Genomic DNA, 24,232 nt, shown 5'->3' with positions numbered 1-24,232 from the left:
TTTTCAACTAAAAGTTATTTACAGCCATTGCAACTGTTAGCTTACTTAGCCTCACGAACACATGATTGTCAGGTTAACTATAAGTCACAGTGTAATTGATTTCGATCGTGCTGTTTTTTTATTGGATGTATGTCATTGGTGACCTGGTCATCACCTAGGAGCAGCCAGCCGTATGTCTTGAAATTATTAACACACGTACATATGTAAACAACTATGTGTTATCAAAAATAATGAATGATGTTCTCACCAATGGCATTAAGTATGTTTGTTCCCCTGTTCACAGTGTATATAACTATTTTATATGTTATTAGGGTTTGATGGAATTTTGTTTATAAATGTGTAATAAATGTTTGATATAGTTTAGTGAAGGGCCATATGGGAGACCAGTCTCTATTTTTATTATCCACATGGTTCAACATAACCGAGTTAATAATAATCATATGAAGCACATGTGTAATAACAACTGTAATGACGTAATTTTGGGAAGCGACGTCATAACATGACGTTGCTTTTCCCAGTTCTAGCTAAGACTGAATGTGAAATATGACGTCATTTCATCGTCTCCTTCTAGTTGAGGTTGAAATATTTTGAGATGATCCTCGTAATTCATAAAACCCCCACAAAAAACCCCAATAATAATATGGAAATAATTTTTTTTATTATAGGATTCATGTATTACCCTTGCTTTAACTCAGGCAATACAAAAATCCTGACTCTTATTTCATAATTAGATGATTATTTGTATTATTTGATTATTATTATTATTATTATTATTATGCACACATTCTGTATCTTAGATTATTGATTGCAATCAAATGTTTGGCTATACAAATATACTATAAAGACTGAGTCTTCACTTTTTCGACTACACATACCTTTTCTTAAGGTTTATGTATTATTTAGAGAATAACTAATGAGCTACGAGGAATTACGGATTATCTGTCCCGAGTGAATTAATTCACAAGGGACAGATAATCCGTAATTCCTCGTAGTGAGTTGGTTATTCTCTTTATTACCCATTGTCAATCTTTAAAGATTTTAAAAGTATATTTACGTTCTCGCTGCTGTAACAACTAACAAGCTCTACCAGCCATAACAATATATTCATACGTGCCATTACCGGTGCACACCCAACAGTATCCACCAAAGAATAGTTCCAAAAAAACCAGTCAAAATAATAAAATAAAAACATTTTTAAACATTTGTACATATATTTTGATTTTTAATTCCGTAAATGTTCGTATTGTAAAAAAAATATTTGAAGTTCGGAGTAATAGTTTGACCGATGAATGGAATCGTGAATGAACAAAAAGTAGTCCCGGCAGTATGTAATTGCCAATCAAATCTTGTCTTTTTAAAGCCAGCCAATCAGTGACTGTAGAAGCAATCTGCATACTGTGCAGAGATCGAAAAAATATTACCCCGTATATTTGAGCCCATATGGGTAATAAAATTTCATATGATATATATGGTTCTTAAAACAGTCCTATTTTCCCATCTTTCCCAAAGTGTTGGTTTAGAAGGACTTCACTGTATATCAGAAAGGGGAGCAAGTAGCTCAGTAATTCACTGATATAAAAGTTTGTTTTCTTTTACGACACCACTAGAGCATGGAGGCAGTACATAGCTCAGTGGTACAGTGCTCATTCGATGTGCAATCGATTCTCATCAGTCTTATCCTGATGGCACTTCTATTTGCTAATAAACCTTTCTTTTTCTTTCTTCTATTTCCAGAGATAGGTCAGAACCAGTTTGATCAATCTGCATTCTAATAAAGCTTTACCGGCCTCGGTGGCATCGTGGCAGGCCATTGGTCTACAGGCTGGTAGGTACTGGATTCGGATCCCAGTCGAGGCCTGGAATTTTTAATCCAGATACCGACTCCAAACCCCGAGTGAGTCTCAATGCTCAATGGGTAGGTGTAAACCACGTACACCGACCAGTGATCCATAACTGGTTCAACAAAGGCCATGGTTTGTGCTATCCTGCCTGTGGGAAGCGCAAATAAAAGATCCCTTGCTGCCTGTCGTAAAAGAGTAGGCTATGTGGCGACAGCGGGTTTCCTCTAAAAAAAATCTTTGTGGTTCTTAACCATATGCCGTACGCCATATAACCGTAAATAAAATGTGTTGAGTGTGTCGTTAAATAAAACATTTCTTTCTTCTTTTTTTTTCCTTCTTTCGAGTGAAACATTCCTAAAAACATTTTTTTTAAATTTTTTTTTTTTTAGGTCATCCATATGTGCCTAGGTGCTGGACGTAGCTCAGGTATAAAGTGCAATGCACCACAACTGGTATATGAAGGGCCATGGTATGTGCTATCCTGTCTGTGACATGGTGCATATAAAAGATCCCTTGCTACTAATGGAAAAATGTAGTGGGTTTCCTCTCCCAAGATGGTATATCTGAATTACCAAACTACTGTTTGACATCCAATAGCCAGTGATTAATAAATCAAGATGCCATTTTTCTCATTCCAACCAGTGCACCACAACTGGTTAAAGGTCGTGGTATGTGCTTTCCTGTCTGTGGGAAAGTGCATATAAAACCTCTCTTGTTGCTAATGAAAAAATGTAGCGGGTTTTCTCTGATGACTATGAGTCAGAATTGCCAAACTGTTGGACATCCAACAGCCGATGATTAATTAAACAGTGTGCTCAAGAGGTGTCATTAAACAAAACAAACTAACTAGAATTGTCTAAACACTAGCGTAGGAAGTGGGAGGGGGGGGGGGGGGGGGGGGCGGGGGCATGTGTAAAAGTGTGTAAATATAAAAGTGTGCCCCCCACTTTTTGGCACCTTCGTATGCCACTGATAAACAAAACAAACTTTAACTTGGGTAAGGCTAGGTTATTGAGTATACAATTGTAAAAATTGTTTAATGGCTTAGTGCACCGACAACAATTAATCACATTAACTCGCTGTCCTGGATGTAAGACTAGACCGACAAAATACCTATGGTGTGTGCCCAGGACAGCGTGCTTGCATCTTAACTGTATACAGACACGGAAATGAAACTGGATTCTTAGTGAACGTTCGCCAATGTGATGGCCACAGACCACAATTAGTTACACTGTACGTTTTTAGGGACGGGACGTAGCCCAGTGGTAAGGCGCTCGCTTCATGTGCAGTCAGTCTAGTATCGATCCCTGCCAGTGGACCCATTGGGCTATTTCTCGTTCCAGCCAGTGTTCCACAACTGGTGTAACAAAGGCTGTGGTATGTAGTATCCTGTTTGTGGGATGGTGCATACATGTGTATAAAAGATTCCTTGCTGCTAATAGAAAAAAGAAGAAGAGTAGCCCATGAAATGGCGACAGCAGGTTTTCTCTCTCAATATCTGTGTTGTCCGATGTCGTATAACTGTAAATAAAATGTGTTGAGTACGTCGTTAAATAAAACATTTCCTTCCTGTATGTTTTTACATAGCATTAGTGGCTATACTACTTTTATTGATTACTTCAATCCTACAATGCAAGCTACATCCTGTCCCCTCCCCAACCCTTTAAAGAAAAAAAGAAATGTTAAAATTTAACGACGCACTCAATACATTTTATTTACGGATATATGGCATCAGACATATGGTTAAGGACCACACAGATTGAGAGAGGAAACCCGCTGTTGCCACTTCATGGATACTCTTTTTCGATAAGCAGCAAGGAATCTTTTACATCCACCATCCTACAGGCAGGATAGTACACGCCACAGCCTTTGTTACACCAGTTGTGGTACACTGGCTGGAACGAGAAATAGCCCAATGGGTCCACCGATGTGGGGGGGGGGGGGGGGGGGTGAATATGAACCTAACAAACCCTTTTCTCCACAATTTCCATTATAATTATATATATGTGTGTGTGTGTGTGTGTGTGTGTGTATATGTGTATATATGTATGTGTATGTATGTGTATGTATGTATTAGTACTAGGGGTTTCTGTTTGGGAGGGAAGGGATGTAGCCCAGTGGTAAAGCATTTGCTTGATGCACATTCAGTTTGGGATCAATCCCCATGGATGGCCATTTGGGCCATTTCTTGTTCCAGCCAGTGCACCACGACTGGTATATCAAAGGCCATGGTATGTGCTATTCTGTCTGTGGGATTGTGCATATAAAAGATCCCTTGCTGCCAATTGAAAAAGAGTAGCCCATGAAGTGGTGACAGCAGGTTTCCTCTCTCAATATCTATATGGTCCTTAACCATATGTCTGACGCCATATAACCATAAATAAAATGTGTTGAGTGCGTCGTTAAATAAAACATTCCTTTCTTCCTTCTGTTTGGGGGGACCTGTGCTCTCAATATATGGTCGTTGGACTGAAAATTGTACTCAATATATGGTCGTTGGACTGAAAATTGTACTCAATATATGGTCGTTGGACTGAAAATTGTACTCAATATATGGTCGTTGGACTGAAAATTGTACTAACAGAGACAAAAAACAGAATTGCAGATAAGATCCAATGTCATTCAGACTGGTTTAATGGCAAATGAGAATAATCAATCCAATATCGAGCTTAGCTCCGCAATCAACAGGTGTACGTTAATGTCTATGTACAAACAAGACTCACAACAGGCTTCACTCGAATAATTACCGCTTAGAGCGCATTTAATGTTTACACTTTCGCAAACAAAACACCAGAAAACAAACAAACAAACAAGTAACATCTTGATAACTAGGAAGCCATGCTAAACAAAGCTGGAAAAAAATAATAAAAAAATAAAAATTCGCACCTAAAAAAAATTGAACTATTTGTTTTTACACCACCATTAATTTTAGGGCAAGACGTAGCTCTGGTACAGCACTCGCCTGATGCGCGATCAATCTAGGATCGATTCCTGTCGGTGGACCCATTGGGCCGTTTCTCATTCGTGCCAGTGCTCCACAACTGGTGTAATATAGGCCGTGGTATGTACTATCCTGTCTGGGATGGTGCATATTAGGCATCCGTTGCTGCTAATCGAAAAAAAAGAGTAGCCAATGAAGTGGCGACAGCGGGTTTCCTCTCAATATGTAACCAATATTTCAGATGCCATATAACTGTAAATAAAATGTCATGGCAATCTTCAATATTTTACCCCGAGACAGGCTAAAAACCTTTTGCCACTTGCTTAAAAATACTAAAAACAGGATGTGTGTGTTTTCCGAACATGAACCAAGTGGACCCTTTTTCTATTTTGTTTTTGCACCACCAGAAACTCCATATGTATAAACCTGTATGTTTTAGTTCTGAAAGTGGACCATTTGCTTCAGCGGGGGTGGGGTGGGGTGGGGGTATGTGTTCTTCTGACACCCCCCCCCCCCCCCCCCCCCACCTATGCTCTATATATCTCTACATTCTCTGCTCATACTAGAAAAACAACTAGTTAATCCTAATCACATTATATGCACTACAAGTCTATATAAGCCTCTTGCTAAGGTACTTTTTATACCTGTGGGAAAAACCAGGGTCATACCAGGGAAGGGTGGTCATAAGGTGAGCAACTCTCCTAAAATCAAGTGAAACTTGCTCAAGTGGCCATCTGTATTAAGTAGCCATGGCCATATTGGTGTTCTCCCTAATCATCTAATGTAGTACACACTGACCGTATTACTTACTTACAGTCTGTGGCTGCTTGACTGTATTACTATACCCTATTCTTTTTTCACTGCCAACACCAAAGTTTTTTTCACTGTCCCTCCCCCCCCCCCCCACCTACCAGAGTCCGTTTTCACTGTCCTATTCTTTTTTCACTGCCTCCAATCTTTTTTTCACTAACGTCCTTTTTTACTGTCCCCAAGTACTTTTTCACTGCCCCAAGTTCTTTTACACTGCCTCCAATCCTTTTTTCACCAACGTCCTTTTTTACTGTCCCAATTTCTTTTTCACGGCCTCCCCACCTCCCAGAGTCCTTTTTTTCACTGTCCAAAGTTATTTTACACTGCCCCATCACCCCCTTGTTATTTTTAATTAAGCGAGATGTGACACTGAAAAAAAGAAGAAAAGAGCACCGGTAATGTAAACGTTGCTAATAAAACTATTTCTAGCATTGGCTTCCTCTAGTGACAATGTTGTATATATTAATCCTCGGATAATGATACACATGAAATATGTACGCTTGAACACATAATAATATATTTATATTCCACGTAACCCACTGAACAGAAGAAGAAGGTGGCACCTAAACCTGCACTTCGTGCAGCTAAATAGGCAGTTGAGAAACACTACAGCATGGTCTATGTTGATATGTTCATCTTGAATATTTAATAGTTAAAGCCAGATCAAGTTCAAGTTATTCCTGCACCAATATCACCAGGGAAAACTATTTGCTTAAATCTGCAGTCGGCGAATGTATGATCTACTTTGCTCATTTTAAGGCCTAAGTTTACACAGCTGTATAATAATAATAATAATAATAATCAGTCTAATACTAGCATATGGATTAAAGACAGAAACTTGAGCAGTTTTTTAATTCTATGCTCGAGTCCATGTCAACAAGTTTCGCAAACCTAGGTACAGAGATGATGAAACCATAAACCACCTCAAAATCAGGTCATGTGATCCCCCATCAGCCTCGACTCACAATCCACATAATCACCATCATGTGACCCCGTAAGCCTCGACTCATAATTACCAAAATGTCATTTATGGTCACATATGCTAAATATTAAATGCCACATAACCAATTATGTGTTGGCTAAGGTTATGCACAGATGAAGACGCTATGAAAGTAAAGTCACATAATCACATTGTTAAAATAAGTCAAATTTCTGCTGTCGCGACTTCTACGACTGTCCAGTTGCTAGTCGGGAGCGATCTTACAACTCGATTCTCATTGTATAATGCTAGTATCAGACTACCAACTGCCAGCACAAAGTTGGTAACTTTCTGGTCTCACGACTTCTACGACTGTCCAGTTGCTAGTCTGAGCACTCTTACAACTCGATTCTCGTCATATAATGCTAATGTCAAGACTATTAACTGCCAGCACAAAGTTGGTTGAATTACCAATTATGCTAGGCTCAGACTACCAAATGTCAGCCAACTTTCTGCTGGTCAGACTTCAGCGACTGTCCAGTTGCTAGTCTAAGCACTCTTACCAGTCGACTCGTGCCGTATAACCCATTAGTTGTTAAATGGAGTGCACCCGTCGCAAATCAGAAATTACAACACAACAGTTGAGTTGACCAACTTTCTGCTTGCAGACCATCGGAAAGAAAGAAGGAAATGTTTTATTTGACGCACTCAACATATTTTATTTACGGTTATATGGCATCAGACATATGGTTAAGGACCACACAGATATTGAGAGAGGAAACCCGCTGTCGCCACTGAATAGGCTACTCTTTTCGATTAGCAGCAAGGGATCTTTTATATGCACCATCCCACAGACAGGGTAACACATACCACGGCCTTTGATATACCAGTCGTGGTGCACTGGCTTGAACAAGAAATGGCCCCACCGACGGAGATCAATCCCACACCGACCGTGCATCAAGCGAGAGCTGTAACCACTGGGCTATGTCTCGCCCCTTTGACAGTCGGAGACTAGTATTAGATCACCATTGGTAAAATGCTTGCTTGATGCGCAACCGGTCTGTGCTCGATCCCTGTTGGTGGACCCATTGGGTTATTTCTCGTTCCAGTCAGTGTACCACGACTGGTATATCAAAGGCCATGGTATGTACTACCCTGTCTGTAGGATGGTGCTTATAAAAGATCCCTTGCTGCTATTCGAATAGTCCATGAAGTGGAGACAGCAGGTTTCCTCTCTCATTATTTGTGTGGTCCTTAACCATATGTCCGACGCCATATAACTGCAAATAAAACGTGTCGAGTGTGTCGTTAAATAAAACAATTCTTTATGTTTTTTCCCCATCGGTATATTTTTAATGGGTGCGATTTTAAAGAACCTTAACCAACACACAACTTTATTCCAAAACAAACTGGAAAACAAATTGCTTTGTCGTCTATTCATCTAAATCCATACATTTGAATACTCCTGGGGTGGGACATACCCCAGTGGTATAGTTCTCGCCTGATGTATGGTCAGTCTGTGATTGATCCCCATTGGTGGGCCTATTGGGCTGTTTCTCGTTCCCGGCAGTGCACCACGACTTGTATATCAAAGGCTGTGGTATGTACTACCCTGTCTGTGGGATGGTGCATACAAAATATCCCTTGCTACTATTGTAAAATTTTATGGTATTCCCTCTCTAAAAATATGTCAAAATTAAAATATTTTGACATCCAATAGTCAATAATTAATAAATCAAGCTCAAGATGTGTTGTTAAACAAAACAAACTAACTTCTAAGGGGGGAGGGGCCCAGGGCCCGCACACCCCACCCCTGCGACAGTTATATCTGTATTTAAAAAATATATACATTTACATTGGAAAAATCTGAAAAATCCCTTCAGGGATGTTTGTGGTCTTCAGCCACATGTCGCTGCCCCCAACCCCCACCCCAATTAATATTCTGGATCTGCCACAGGCAAATACAAGGAATCAACTGTAGTTAAATTTGGCATATGTATTTCTTTACTGAATCGCGTGAAAAATCCTATGGTAATTTAAAAAATCAAATGAAAGGTTAATTTCCAAAACTCAATATATCCACAGTAGCAAATCGGGGGGGGAAGGGGGGGGGTCCAGGGATCCGGATCCCCCACCCCCCTTTTTGAAAACCGACCATAACCTTTAAGGGGAAACGTGATTATATTAACTGTTCTAAATGCTTAAATAATAAAAATATTCCAGAGACTTTAGTGTGAACCCTCCCCGCTCCCCCTTTTCAGAAATCCTGAAATCCGCACCTGATCCATTTACGTCAATATGAGAAAAGCGTGGTTTTGTTCCAACATAACGTACCGTAGTGTAGAACATACAAAGGAAGAGTTTTAACATACTGTTCAATGGGAATAGATTGTGTTTTGACACAATCTGTATTGTCATAGTGTCGAGTTATACTGACATCAGTATACCGTATGCTAAAATCTAAAATCTGGATAATGAACTCTTCAAATAAATACAATTCTTTAGAGAGCCCGACTTTGTTATGCACATGTATTATCTTTGATTAACTGAAGCGTCAATTTGGCTGCTGATTTTTTAAAAACCAGATTTGCCAAATTGCTAAAAAAAAAAAAAAATCAGGTTCCAGCTTGAACCCATTTTAACTCAAACTGCCTTACACGGTCAGATGAACTGTCAAAGGTCACATTTTAGGTTTAAGTTAACAAGGTCAGATAACTCTTGTACACTGTGATACATAACTCTTGTACACTGTGATGCACAACTCATCTACACTGTGATGCATAACAAATGCACACTGTGATGCATAACTCATGTACACTGTGATGCATAACTCATAACTCATGTACACTGTGATACATAACTCATGTATACTCATACACAACTCATGTACACTCATGCATAACTCATGTACACTGTGATACAATGTGCACTTGCCATAAACTGGTACAAGAAGTTACCCCCCAAAAATCATGTACAAGGCCATCTGTCTTGCCAGGTCATATAACCCTAAATTCCTGTCCACAGTTATGTAGCCCATAGTCAAACCAGTAGCATTACCCATAAAAACAAGGTCACGGTCAAGGTCAAGTCTCTCTATAAAGGTCTAGGTTCTCTACAAGGTCATGTTGACCTTGAATTTAAGTCATATAGTCAGGTGGTTTAATATTTTTCCCTGCCTGTATCCGTGTCACTCTGTCCCAGACAAAAGGCAGCTGATGTCGAGCCTCCTGTTTAATCCTGCCGTCCACTTTCGACTTGGTCTGCACTACGACATTGTTCTGCTCCTTTGCGAGGACGCGGTCGTCCGGCTGTTGTTTTTCTCCGTCGGTGCTCTTACACGAGCCACAGCTACTGCCAGAAGAGTCCTCGTTTACATTCTGCCCCGAGGCTGAATCGTCATTCCTGCGTTTCATCGCCTTAGCACTAACCTCCGAACCGTCGGACGATTCCGTGCGCTTACGATGCCCGCCAAACTTTTTGTGTTTGTAGAAGAAGTTCTGCACGTCCCCGTCGGCCGCAGGTAAGTCTATGATCATGTCGGAGGACGGTGAGCCGGAAACTGTCGAATCCATGTCGTCGTCTGCCTTCGTCTTGCTGCTGCTGTTGCTGCTGCCCTTGACGCTGGAAACCACCTTGTTCCTGTCCTCTGGTGTGTCGCTGCTCGTCAGAGAGCACGAGACTGTGACGTCACTGATGGACATCGAACACTTGGCCACGTTGTCCGAACTGCTGTCGGGACTTGCACTGATGGTTAGGTTGTCCGCGGGCATCCGTTCGATCTCGCACGTCAAGGAAATTGGTCCGTAGTTGTGAGTGCTCTCGGCGGCTGCAGACGAAACCCTGCTCGGGGTGATGGCCACCACAGCACCGGGTTTGCTGGAAGGAACACACGATCCCGGAGGATCACCGGGCGAGGAATGCATATTATTGCGGTTCGCTTTCTGACTCACATTGCCGGGTGACGGTGTTGATGCCAAGACTCCTCCCGTCCGAGATGGACTGCGATGGTGTGGCGAGTTCGACAGACTGGGAGAATTCGATGGCAGAGATGCGTGCGACGGGCTGTGAATTCTCGGTGACAGCCGTATCCCAGGAGAAGCAGCAGGAATGCCGGGAGAGGCAGTGGGCAAAAAGCTACTCAAGTGGGCGGACCGCGAGTGCAGCTGCAGGTCGTCCGAAGTCTTGAACACATCGGGGCACTGGGAACAGAAGTAGCCGTGGACCGACCGGACGTGGTCCTCGATGTAGTGCACAGAGAAAGGGACGCCGCATATCTTACACATTGTTATCCCACCCTGCATCTTGTCCACCGAGTCCTGGGGGTCTGACAGCTCGGGTGCAATGAACGATCCTGAAGAAGTGCGTGACTGGTTGTGCTGTCTGCAGTGTCTCTTGTACGAACCGAAATCGTTCAGCTGGAAAGTCTGCTTGCACTCCGGACACTCCAGGTATTTTGTGTTTTCCCGGTTGTCTTTGACAACACCCTGCTGCTTCCCGTCTGCTGCACTCCTGCTGCCGTAGTTCTTTGATTTGTTACCGACCTCGTTCTGAGGAGAGGATTGTAAGGGAAACGACTCCGATGACGATCCTTGACCTTCCTTCGGCTGGCTCGGTGTTCTTTCCACAGCACTCTGCTCCTCAGCACCACTCTGCCCGGGCTCAGGCCCATAGTCGGCTTCAGGACCGTTGGATGCATACGGATTCTGTCTAGCCGACTTTGTGGCCGATATCGTCTGAACGATGGTGTGTTCAGCCTTTGGTTCAAATCCGTGATGGTTTCGAAAGTGTTTTCGGAATGCGTAAGGGCTGCCGTTCGACTGTCTGCAGATCCGACAGATCAGATAGAGAATGTCGTTGGGGTTGTGATTCCCGATAATACTCTGAATGGGTTCGTTCCGCCCTGTCGTTGAATTCCTCCTCGTCGCGATGTCACCCTTTTCCAGATTAGTGTCGGGCAAGTCCAGCTGAGGTGACTCTCTCTGTGGTTTCAGGACAGGCTCTGAGGACTTGGACCTCGGCTGTCCCGGAATGGTTAACTTATCTCTCTGATCCATCGCAGACGGTGGCAAGGTGTGGTTTGCAGCAGCAGCGACAGTGGCGTGTGCCATGTACGTCTGCAGCATCGCAGCAGATGATGATGACGATGACGGCATCAAAGAGGTGGCCAGGCTTGGAGCAGGAAGAGGATGAAGCTGAGGTCTCTGTCCTCCAGGAGAGATCAGCATGTTCGGGTTGACCGTTGGAGCCATCTCGGCTGGTCCTGGCACTCGGGAATTCATGCTGAACACAGACGGAGCTGCAACACCAGGGTACGGGTGAACCTCTCTCGGCTGCGGATGACTGTACCTTGCATTGCCGTCCACGTGTGGCTGGTGGTGAGGTGGCGGTTTGCTGCTCACCTCCAGTTTGATCCCAGGGTCAGGTTTACGGAATCCAACCGGTTCGGTCTTTGGCGTGTGAATCTGCTGTAGCCTCTTGGCTTGGTCGCTTGTGAACATTCCTGAAGCAGATGATTTCTTGGATAAATCAAGAGGTTCATCAGAAGATTCTTCAACTGGTTCAGATCTACTGGGAGCCCTTTCTACATGAGCTCTTGCCTCGTTCTTCACCGTCAGGTCAAGGATCTGACTGGACGCGTGCCCCCGTTCTCTCCGCGACTCATCGTGCATCGCAGCTTGTGCTGGACTCGTTCGAGGCGGCAGTGACTGCAGTCTTTTGTCCACCGAATGCTCGTAATTACTTCCCCTTCCAAAGTCTTCGCTCCTTTGTAAACCGGGTTCTAACCTTCCAACAAGAAAGCTGGGATCTACACCACTATAAACATCCGTCCTGGGAGTCTCGAACGGATTCTGTACAGAAATCTGCGGCAGGTGCTGCGCATGATAACTAGCTGGCTCGACCTTCAGCATCTCCTGTTTCTGTTTCTCGTAACTCGTATATCCATGGAACTCGGAATCGCGCGGCAATCCACCCATAGGCACAGATGGAGGGTAGTGAACGGTCTTTTGTGTCTGTCCCACACCCTGCTGCTGCTTGTTGTTGGCGACCGGCGGCATCTGGGGTGCGTTGGGCATGGGATGTCGACCGGGAGAGTTGGAACTTGGCCTGCCATAGTCTCTCATCATGTAAGGATTGTGCTGGCCTGGTCCGGCCGGGTGCAGCTGGCTGGCGAGGCGCTGCTGGTAGTACGAGGAGGAGTCCATCTGTCTGTGGTGCGGCGACAGCATCCCGCCTGATGACGATGGACTCACTGGACCAAGAAGTCCATGCTTCGGCGAATGCTCTTCCATGTGGAACTTGCACGCGACGCAAGCACAGTTTGCGGTAGGAGGATGAGGAGGTAGAGCCTGGGGCCCATCAGACGGCATGTCCACTCTCAACATGGGCACTGGGTAACGGGGCACAAACATCTGATGACCGGGAGGGCGGAATACGGGAGATTGAGCAAACGAGATGATCCCTGAAGTGGGCGCTAGCGAGTTCATGTAGGGAGGCAGCACCAACGGACCGGCGCCGTAACCTGGGTTCGAAACCGACTTGCTGCCATTGTTGTTCTTCGACATACCGTGAAGTCCTTCGCCACCTGACGTCGCCACATCGAGCTGGCGATACTCCTGTGAGCTCTTCTCCAGAGACCGGCCCATGACAGACCGCCCTGCCTCCTGAGCGTGCCGAAGATTCCACATCTGATGACTGTCGTATGTCGATGCCCGGGGCCGGCCCCGGGAACTGTCACGTTCAGACATTTTTGACGAATGTCCTTCCATCAGATGTGATCCAGAAGAAGGCCGACTCTGTGGTGACCGTGACTGTTCCGTCAGTTTTGAACCAACCTGACTGACAGCTTGCTGCTGCTGCTGATTATTGCTGCTGCCGCCGCCACCACCACCAAGAGAAGCCGTGCTGTTCTTACCAGCCTCTTTACCAGCCCGAGAAGTGGCGGCTGAGTCACTCGGGGACAACAGCTTGCTGATCACCTCAGTCTGGCTTATCACTCGGTCTACGATGTCCTGTACGCTGATCGTCCCCTCCGAACAGTTGGAGCCCGAACTGGCTCGAGACTGGTTCTCGCTCTGCTTTGTCCTGGGTGGGCTTTCAGTGTTCTGGGTCGGTGTGGATGTTGAGGTGGGCGGAGAGTCCCATGACAACTGGTTCAGAATCTGTAGATTGGAGTCATTATCCGATTCTTCGTTGCTGGCTTCGAAATTCCTTTCGAGAACTTTTTCTATGTGATCCATCAAGAAGATCATCTTGTTCTCCTTCATGTCACCAGCTGCTGTTGTTGTTGTTGTTGCTGCTGCTGTTGTTGTTGTTGTTGTTGCCTTGGAGGTCTTAGTTTGAGACGGCTTTGGTGGAGTGATGTTCTTAGATGCGCTTTCGGATCTGCCCATCATCAAGTCGTTTATAAGAGCATCGTTTTTTCTCTTTTCAAAAATGGACGGCATGTCGTGAGCCAATGAATTATCGAGGACTGTGTCTATCAGGGTTTGTAGACGAACAGTTCGCTTGGGCTGGGTTACAGGCGCGGCCTGCTGCTGGGCATTCGTCTTGCCAGAGTTAGCCGTCTTATCACCACTACCACCACCACCTACAGCACTCTTAGTCTGCTCGCCAGGCGAGTTTTTCTTATCACATTTCACAGATCCCTCGGCGGGTTTCTCATCCTGATTTTGGCCACCGATCATGGCCAGTTCCTCCAGCTCATCATCCCCTTTCTTGATTAACTCGATGATGCTTTTCTCCATCAGAGAGCCAAATGTCTTTGGAGTCAAGTCGTCATCTCTGTCTTTCGAAGACGCCTTACTGTCGGCTTCTTTCTTGATCGAAGACTTCTTATCGGCCGATCCCGGTTTTTTACCGTTTCCTGCATCTTCCTTCAAGTTGGTGAGCTGTTCCAATGAATACCCTACGGCAGGTGCTTTCACAGTTTCTCCGTTCATCCCGTCGTCCTTGGCAACGAGGCACGACTCGATGAGGGTGTCGATGGCGGCTCGCACCGACTGAGCCTGATTGACAGCCACCATTCTCTTGTCAACGCCGTCCCTGTGGGTTGCGTCGTCGGATGTTTCACTCGCTCCCGACATGTGGTTGCCACTGCTGCCGCAGTCGGATTCACCGGGAACAGCAGTTGACGTGCCATCGGGATAAGACTGGTTCTGGCCCATCTCTGGAAATAGAAGAAAGAAAAAAAAAGGTTTATTAGAAGGAAGAAAATGTTTTATTTAACGGCGCACTCAACAAACTTTATTTACGGTTATATGGTGTCAGTCTTATGACTAAGGACCACACAGATAATGAGACAGGAAACCTCCTGTTACTACTCTTTTTGATTAGCAGCAAGGGATCTTTTATATGCACCATCCTAAAGACAAGATAGTACATACAACGGCCTTTGTTACACAGAAAAAAAAAGGTTTATTAGAATGCAGATTGATAAAACTCGTTCTGACCCATCTCTGAAAATAGAAGAAAGGAAAAAAAAAGTTTATTAGAATGCAGATTGATAAAGCTGATTCCAACCCATCTCTGGAAATAGAAGACAGAAAAAAAAAGGTTTATTAGCAGATTGAAGTGCCATCATCTCCCTAGAATAACAGAAAACTGATAATTTATTTGTGATATTATTTTGGCTCATTACCTCCTTTACCCACTGGATATAAAGAAAGCACCAAAGAGGTCTATAAAACTTTCCAGTTGTCTACCTGAAATAACTTGACATTTAATTAAAAGATGGCCTCCCTCGAATCATTTCCAATAACCGAACATTTAATTAAAAGGTGGCCTCCCTTGAATCATTTCCAATATCCTACCTAAAATAACTGGACATTTAATTAAAATAACAATCTACCTAAAATAACTGACATTTAATTAAAATAACAATCTACCTAAAATAACTGACATTTAATTAAATGGACATAACAATCTACCTAAAATAACTGGACATAAGCCAAAATAACAATCTACCTAAAATAACTGGACATTTAATTAAAATAACAATCTACCTAAAATAACTGGACATTTAATTAAAATAACAATCTACCTAAAATAACTGGACATTTAATTAAAATAACAATCTACCTAAAATAACTAGACATTTAATTAAAATAACAATCTACCTAAAATAACTGGACATTTAATTAAAATAACAATCTACCTAAAATAACTAGACATTTAATTAAAATAACAATCTACCTAAAATAACTGACATTTAATTAAATGGACATAAGCCAAGATTCCACTTTCAACTAAAACGTGTGGGACCCATCATAAAAAGAGAAATGATCTTTGATCAAGGACTGAAGAATTTCCATTAATCTATGTAAATGAACCAGACATATGGGTTTTTTAATTCAGGGTCGTATGACCATATTATTCATAAAGCCAATACACTGAGGTTGTTTTTTAAAAGAGACGGACCCTAGTTTCTAAACACTATGGCTTATTTTTCACTATCAGAGCCATTTTTTGATCATTGGAATCAAACATTAAGCTAGATTTTGTTCTTTAGATAATTATCCATTCCCATACATCCAAAGTGTTTCTGGTTATATCCTGCTATTTCTAATACCATGAAATGCATTGTCCATATTTTAACCTTGTAACTACTGCAGGTGAAATATTCCACACACTGTGTACCACTTACACTCAATCATATTATTTGGGGTGGGACGTAGCCCAGTGGTAAAGCGCTCACTTGATGCCCATCGGTGGGCCCATTGGGCTATTTCTCATTCCATTTCAGCCAGTGCACCACGACTGGTATATCAACGGCTGTGGTATGTGCATATATGGTGCATATAAAAGATCCCTTGCTGCTAATTGAAAACAGTAGCCCATGAAGTGGCGACAGTAGGTTTCCTATCTCAATATCTGTGTGGAAGGAAGGAAGGAAATGGTTTATTTAATAACGCACTCAACACATTTTATGTACGGTTATATGGCATCAGCTAAGAACCACACTGATATTTAAAAAAAGGCCAAAAATTTACATTCACACAGGCAGACAACTTCTGCTGGGCAACCTTGATTCCCTAATTTCTGTAATTAAACCAAAGGTGGGATTCTCACTTCTTGTAATTTAAAAATTTTGGTTTCACCATTTTTCAGATATGAAGAGCATTTCCTTGAACATTGTTAAACTATGGTTAATTTAAGAAATATTTCATCAGCTGACGACTAAGGGACGAATTTATAAAGCCTGGTTATGACTTACAATGTTTAATGGGCGGGCATAGCCCAGTGGTAAAGTGCTCACTTGATGTGTGGTCGGTTTGGGATCGATCCCCGTCAGTGGGCCCATTGGGTTATTTCTCGCTCTAGCCAGTGCACCACGACTGGTATATCAAAGGCTGATATGTATGTGCTATCCTGTCTGTGGGACGGTGCATATAAAAAAATCCCTTGCTACTAATGGAAAAATGTAGTGGGTTTCCTCTCTGTGAAAACACCTGCATTTAAGCAAAATATCCTTCGTAAAAATGCGGCCCTAAATAGTCGCAGCCAATTTGTATTAAAATTAGCATTTCGCTAATTTGGCAAGGGACAGGGTGAGCCCTGCATAGGCAACACTTGCTTAGCACCCCTCCCCAAATTAAAATTCAAAGGACCTTATCTTCTCGACTATGATTATGGCTGGACAGATTCTTTTTGGGATGACCACTGCTACTTGTTTGATAAATCTGTTATTAAACCAAAGACAACATTTGGTGTACATACCCCACCCCCAATTAAAACTTGATGCCTATGAACTAGAACGTAAATTACTTTCTTGTCTTCAAGATTACGGCTGGAGAGATTCTACTTGAGATGATGACAACTGCTACGTGTTTGACAAGTCTGTTATTAAACCAAAGGCAACTCATTTGCCGTCCAGTCCTCCACCACAAAATTAAAATCTGATAACTATGAAATGGAACTTACCTTCTTGTCTCAAAGATTACGGCTGGACAGATTGTGCTTGAGTCGACGACAATGTCCACTTGTTTGATAAGTCTGTGACCGATGTTGTCAAAGCCAGCATATCGAAGCAAGTACGATGTCCAAGGACTTCGAATGAGCAAATGAAAGGTAGGAACGGTTTGAAGGAGTGCCGACAACACCACGTTACCAGCAGCCTGCAAAAAATAGACCACTGCAGTGATTGCCATTAACACCACCATGAATATCACGCTGAAACACAGTAGGTCAATACATATATTTCATCACAACTGAGTTAATAAAAATCACATGAAGCACACACATGGTATGTGCTATCCTGTCTGTGGGATGGTGCATATAAAAGATCCCTTGCTACTAATGGAAAAATGTAGCAGGTTTCATCTCTATGACTGTCGAAATGACCATATGTTTGACATCCAATAGCCAATGATTAATAAATCAATGTGTTCTAGTGATGTCGTTAACGAAAACAAACTTCTGTTCTTCATAAAAAAATATATCACAATTATAATATGGATAATAAATAAATTATTACTCGTATGTGAGTTGAACTGATTTTACGAAACTTGTGTCAGGATTCATGTATTACCCTCGCTCTCGCTGAAGCAATAAAATAATCCTGCCACTCTTTTCGTAAAATCAGTACGACACACAAGCTCATATAACAATCTCTATATATAGGACCAGCCTCGTGGCGTCGTGGTTAGGTCATTGGTCTACAAGCTGGTAGGTAATGGGTTCGGATCCCAGTCGAGGCATGGGATTTTTAATCCAGATACCGACTCCAAACCCTGAGTGCTCCGCAAGGCTCAATGGGTAGGTGTAAACCACTTGCACCGACCAGTGATCCATAACTGGTTCAACAAAGGCCATGGTTTGTTCTATGCTGCCTGTGGGAAGCGCAAATAAAAGATCCCTTGCTACTAATCGGAAAGAGTAGTCCATGTAGTGGCGACAGTGGGTTTCCTCTCAAAATCTGTGTGGTCCTTAACCATATGTTTGACGCCATATAACCGTTGACTGTAACAGCAAATTTGATAATAAATTTTATCATTTTGCCAACAACAAAAATCACCAAATATTAGGATATGAATCGTAGTTCGTTTTTTAAAAAACAATTCTGGTCAGAAAAGCACTGTTATTGGAAATAATGGACATATATAGTGGACAGCTGGCCACAAATGCCTGTAAGTAAACGCGACTTTTTTTTCTTCTTCTTTTTTATTTTTTTTACCTAATTTTAATCAACATTAACTGATCTAAAATATCATAAAAATTTGAAAAACCCACAAAAATAATACTTACCGATTCAAATATGAATGTGGTTTTTGTCAAAAATTAATCTAGTAGTCTAAAGGTTTAAGTTGCTTGTTATATGTAGTACCGACTGATAACAACAGTTACTGTTCAAGTGGTATAGTGTAAATTGTATAACAGCAACACGAGGTGCTGCTCAGGCATGAGGGCTGCTACCTGAAAACAATTCTGGTCGACTTATGTTGATTTATTTTTACACGGAACTTGTCAGTTGAGAGGTCTCACTAAAATTAGTAGTCACATGACCCTCTTGATACAGGGCTGCAAAATGTACTCGCCTGCCCGCTCGGCAAATGCGATTAACAATTCTGAATGACGAGTTAAAAAATGCAACTACCAGTCCGACAGGCGATCCGTCTTTTTTGACTGACTAATTTAATTTGTTATATACATATTTTGTTTTTGCATTGAATCCGCGGTGTGTTCTGAATAGATTGTTCTGTTAAACACTTTTGTGATGTCTCTCGAATTTTGTAAATCTATATAAGAGAAATGTGAAAAACTTAATATTTACCAGAGTATTTAAAAATTTATTGATTTGTCAATCAAGGCGATCTGTCTTTTTTGACCGACTAATTTAATTTGTTATATACATATTTTGTTTTTGCATTGAATCCACGGTGTGTTCTGAATAGATTGTTCTGTTAAACACTTTTGTGAGGTCTCTCGAATTTTGTACATCTATATAAGAGAAATGTGAAAAACTTAGTATTTACCAGAGTATTACTCTTTTTTTATTGATTTGTCAGTCAAGGTTTGGGTCTTGTTTTTGTTTGCTACATGATGTTGATCACTTACCAAGTGTCCTTAATTTTTTGTCATTAAAGAAAGAAAGAAAAAAACCAAAAACATTTGAAGTGAAGACAGAGTATATTATATTATTGTTGAACAATACCGGTAATATATTCTATAGGCTGACGGACTAGTAAAAAGTCTGGCGGGCTAGTAAATTTTAGCTGGTTCTGGTCCAGCGGGCTAGTGAAATATTTTCCATTTCTGCATCCCTGTGATAGTGTTGTATTTTTCACAGCATATATTCTGACAGAAATTGCATTGACCTGCATGGAGTAATTAATGGCGGTGTGTAACCTGAAAACTGCCGGTAAAATTGTTCAGTTACGAAAGGCGTCAACCACTTTATGTTGGCTGTGATGCAATATTCCGTCTTCATAGTCTGATTAACAAATTGAAAGAACATATTAAAACCTATGACAATTTAATACAACAGGTAACCACCGTAAATGGCAACATGGCTATGCTTGGCTGAAATTGAATACAATTACGGTGATAAAATCAAAAATAGATTCAAAAGAGAAACGCTTGCAAAGGTAACTGCTAGATGCTGTTCAAGAAAAAGTTTCTTTTTTGTTTACAGGTATGGGAATTGGTGAACTGTAAAAAAGAGGAAATCTAGAGGGGCAATTCTTGAAATCCTAGGTTAAAATCTGTGCCATCCAACACATTTTGGAGGAAAGGATGATTAAAATGCAAGGAAACACAATGTTCCATGAGAGGAAAACCGCTGATCCAAGGAGAATTCCCACCCTTGGTTTAACGACACCACTAGAGCACATTGATTAATTAATCATTGGCTATTGGATGTCAAACATTCGGTAATTCTGACTCGTAGTCAATAGAGGAAACTCACAACATTTTTCCTAATGCAGGAAGGGATCTTTCATATTCACTTTCCCACAGACAGGAAAGCACATACCACGGCCTTTCACGAAAAAAGCTATTAAGAAGTGAAAATAGAATGAAAGGAATGTTTTGTTTGAACAACGACACTTCGGCACATCTTGAATAAAAAAGTTAAAGTTTGTTTTGTTTAACGACACCACTAGAGCACATTGATTAATTAATCATCGGCTGTTGGATGTCAAACATTCGGTAATTCTGACTCGCAGCCATCAGAGGAAACCCATTACATTTTTCCTAATGCCACAAGGGATCTTTTATATGCACTTTCCCACATACAGAAAAGCACATACCACGGCCTTTGACCAGTTATGGTGCACTGGTTGGAACGAGAGGGAAAAAAGGAAACAAAAATGTACTAATATACTAACAGATAATATTTTGTTCAGTATCGTGTCGCATTTTGCCACGCAAGTTTTAAATTAAAGATCGCGACACACTTATAAAACATTAAACAGCAGTTGTTAATCAATTTTCAACTGACTAGAAATATTGTTAATTAAGGTTTTGAAAACAAAATGTTCTTTGACTAATAACAACAGCAAACAATGGCAAGGAACTTGGGTCAGTGGCTATAAAAATTAAAATACCCCAAAGAAGTCATTTAAGTCCAACCGCTCCATTTGATAAGGAAGGAAGGAAATGTTTTATTTAACGACGCACTCAACACATTTTATTTACAGTTATATGGCGTCGGACACATGGTTAAGGACCACACAGATATTGAGAGAGGAAACCCGATGTCGCCACTTCATGGGCTACTCTTTTCAATAAGTAGCAAGGGATCTTTTATATGCACCATCCCAAACAGGGTAGCACATACCACGGCCTTTGATATACCAGTCATGGTGCACTGGCTGGAATGAGAAATAGCCCAATGAGCCCACCGATGGGGATCGATCCCACACCGACCGCGCATCAAGCGAGCGCTGTACCACTAGGCTACGTCCTGCCCAGGTTTGATAAAGAAAAGAATGATGTATTAATATACTTTCTTACACACCTGTTGGTGAGAACACCATGCATTATTTTTGATAACACATGGGTTGTTAACACACGTATGTGTATTAACAATTTCATGGCATACGACTGGCTGCTCCTAGGTGATGACAAGGTCACCAGTGCCAAGCAGCCAGTGAAAAGCAACACAGTGGAAATAGATTACATTGTGACGTATAGTTAACCTGACAATCATGTGTCTGTGACGTGTAAGTTCGCTACAAATGCAACGGCTGTAAATAACTTTTAGTCCATAAAGATGCTAAAACCTGGTATTTGCGGATAAGTAAGAAATAGAATAATACATTCGTGTCCGTTAGATACCATTTATCTCACAACTCGTTGTTTAAAAACGTATCAAACTCGCTTTCGCTCGTTAGATACATTTTAAAACAACTCGTTGTGAGATAAATGGTATCTAACGGTCACTCATGTATTATTCTCTATATTAACAACAACATAGCAAGCAATAACGGCAAGGGACTTGGGTAAGTGGCTAAACAAATTGAAAGACCCCATAGAGGTCCAACTGCTTCCTTTGATAAAGAAAACAATGATGTACTAATATACTAATACAGGGCTTCTAGATTATGGTAGCCCCACTCCCATGGCTAGTGATATTCAATGTTGGGCTAGTAAATAACTACTATTGCCATGCCTGACAGGGCTTCTAGATTATGGTAGCCCCACTCCCATGGCTAGTGATATTCAATGTTGGGCTAGTAAATAACTACTATTGCCATGCCCGACAGCTAGTGAAAAAAATGAAGAAATCAGAATGTTGCAGTTAAGTTTATTTTGTAAATATGAATATCCTGCCTGCCCACCACCCCAAGGTTAGTGTTTTTAATCTCTGTCTCCTTCTTTAGGTGACATATCTGATTATAACTATAATTTAGTAAAATTATATTAACTTAATGTAAAGTAGGGCTAGTTAATTTTTAATCATGGCTAGTAAATTTAAAAAAATCATTGATCCCGTGGCTAGTGGATTTAAAACACAATTGTAGAAGCCCTGACTGATAACAACAACATAGCAAGCAACAATGGCAAGTGTCTTCGGTCAGTGGCTATAAAATTAAAAAAAACCCATAGAAATCATTTAAGTCCAACCGCTTCATTTGATAAAGAAAACAATGATGTAAAATATATTAATAACAACCACAATGGCAAGGGACTTGGGTCGGTGGCTATGAAAATTAAAAGACCCCCATAGAAGTCATTTAAGTCCAACCGCTCCATTTGATAAAGAAAACAAAGACGTACTAATAACAACACAACAAACAATGGACAGAAAACAGCAGTGGCAACCGAACCAACAACTCATCCCATTCCTTATCCGCACTATTATCGGAACACACAAGTGTACAATGGGGAAATGAACTCTCTGCCATGCTATTCAATGACCCTGTTCCACTTGGCGGGTTTTGTTAGGCTCGAGTACGTTACAACAGAACAACGTCATTATTCAATTGAATGTCATTCAACATGCGGCCGTTTGCAGTGCTGCAGAACGACACAAAGCACACTTGGGGTGCTAATGGTGCAGCTCTATGAAGGGAGGGAACATAAATATTAATAACTCTCGTCAGGCCAGAGTGAACGCGCAAACAAGAGTTTTCTTAAGTTTCAAAGAAAGCCGTAGAGACATGCACGAGAAAACAAAATGATATATTCAGAACTCCGCACCTCACTCAGCTGCTGTTTTGTTGTTAGAATGCTACCATTAAAAAAACATCATAATTGAGAGGTGGGGGGGGAGGGGGGGGGGGGGGGAGAAAAGAGTGTTTTGGTTTTCAGTGGTAGAATTGTTTAGCCTATATAGTCACAGCAAGCCAGGGGCGTTGGAAGGAATTTGACATTGGGGTGGCAGAGAGGGTGGGTGTGGAGACGTGTCCCCCCTCTTACACATGAGGGGCGGGACGCAGCCCAGTGGTACAGCGTTCGCTTGATGCGCGGTCGGTCTGGGATCGATCCCCGTCGGTGGACCCATTGGGCTGTTTCTCGTTCCAGCCAGTGCTCCACAAGTGGCGTAACAAAGGCCGTGCTATGTACTATCCTGTATGTGGGATAGTGCATATAAAAGATCCCTTGCTACTAATCGAAAAGAGTAGCCCATGAAGTGGCAACAGCAGATTTCCTTTCTCAATATCTGTGTGGTCCTTAACAATGTCTGATGCCATATAACCCTAAATAAAATGTGTGGAGTGCATCGTTACATAAAATATTTCCTTCCCTCTTACACATGGCGCTGTAGGGGAGTTCCTACTTGAAACATGTGTGGTTAGGCCATCGGTCTACAGGCTGGTATGTACTGGGTTCGGATCCCAGTCGAGGCATGGGATTTTTAATCCAGATACCGACTGCAAACCCTGAGTGAGTGCTCCGCAAGGCTCAGTGGGTAGGTGTAAACCACTTGCACCGACCAGTGATCCATAACTGGTTCAATAAAGGCCATGGTTTGTGCTATCCTGCCTGTGGGAAGCGCAAATAAAAGATCCCTTGCTGCCTGTCATAAAATAGTAGCCTATGTGAAGACAGCGGGTTTCCTCTAAAAAACTGTCAGAACGACCATATGTTTGACGTTCAATAGCCAATGATAAGATGCTCTAGTGGTTTCGTTAAATAAAAGAAACTTTACTTTACTGTTAGATCATAATGAGACTACGGCTGCTGTTGGTTGTTACCATTAAAAAAAAAAAAATTAAAATGAGTAGTTGAGGTGTGTGTTGATTTGGTTTTCAGTAGTAGACATTTTTAGCCTATAAA

General features: G+C 41.9%; 1 protein-coding gene across 1 annotated transcript in view; it reads right to left on the bottom strand.

Moving 5' to 3' along the window:
• Positions 1-7,761: 7,761 nt before the first annotated feature.
• LOC121385266 overlaps positions 7,762-24,232 on the bottom strand; it is a 31,581-nt gene continuing 15,110 nt past the window's right edge. Inside the window, exons 2-3 of the mRNA XM_041515872.1 lie at positions 17,432-17,625; positions 7,762-14,678 (exon numbers count right to left, since the gene is read on the bottom strand). Coding sequence (XP_041371806.1) covers positions 9,649-14,676 — 5,028 coding nt within the window. The 5' untranslated portion in view covers positions 14,677-14,678; positions 17,432-17,625 and the 3' untranslated portion in view covers positions 7,762-9,648. The remainder of the gene's footprint in view (positions 14,679-17,431; positions 17,626-24,232) is intronic.

Source organism: Gigantopelta aegis, chromosome 11 (assembly GCF_016097555.1).
Source record: "Gigantopelta aegis isolate Gae_Host chromosome 11, Gae_host_genome, whole genome shotgun sequence".
Lineage (NCBI taxonomy): Eukaryota > Metazoa > Mollusca > Gastropoda > Neomphalida > Peltospiridae > Gigantopelta > Gigantopelta aegis.
Note: the sequence above shows the minus strand (reverse complement) of the source record. Positions and strands in the feature narration are given on the sequence as shown.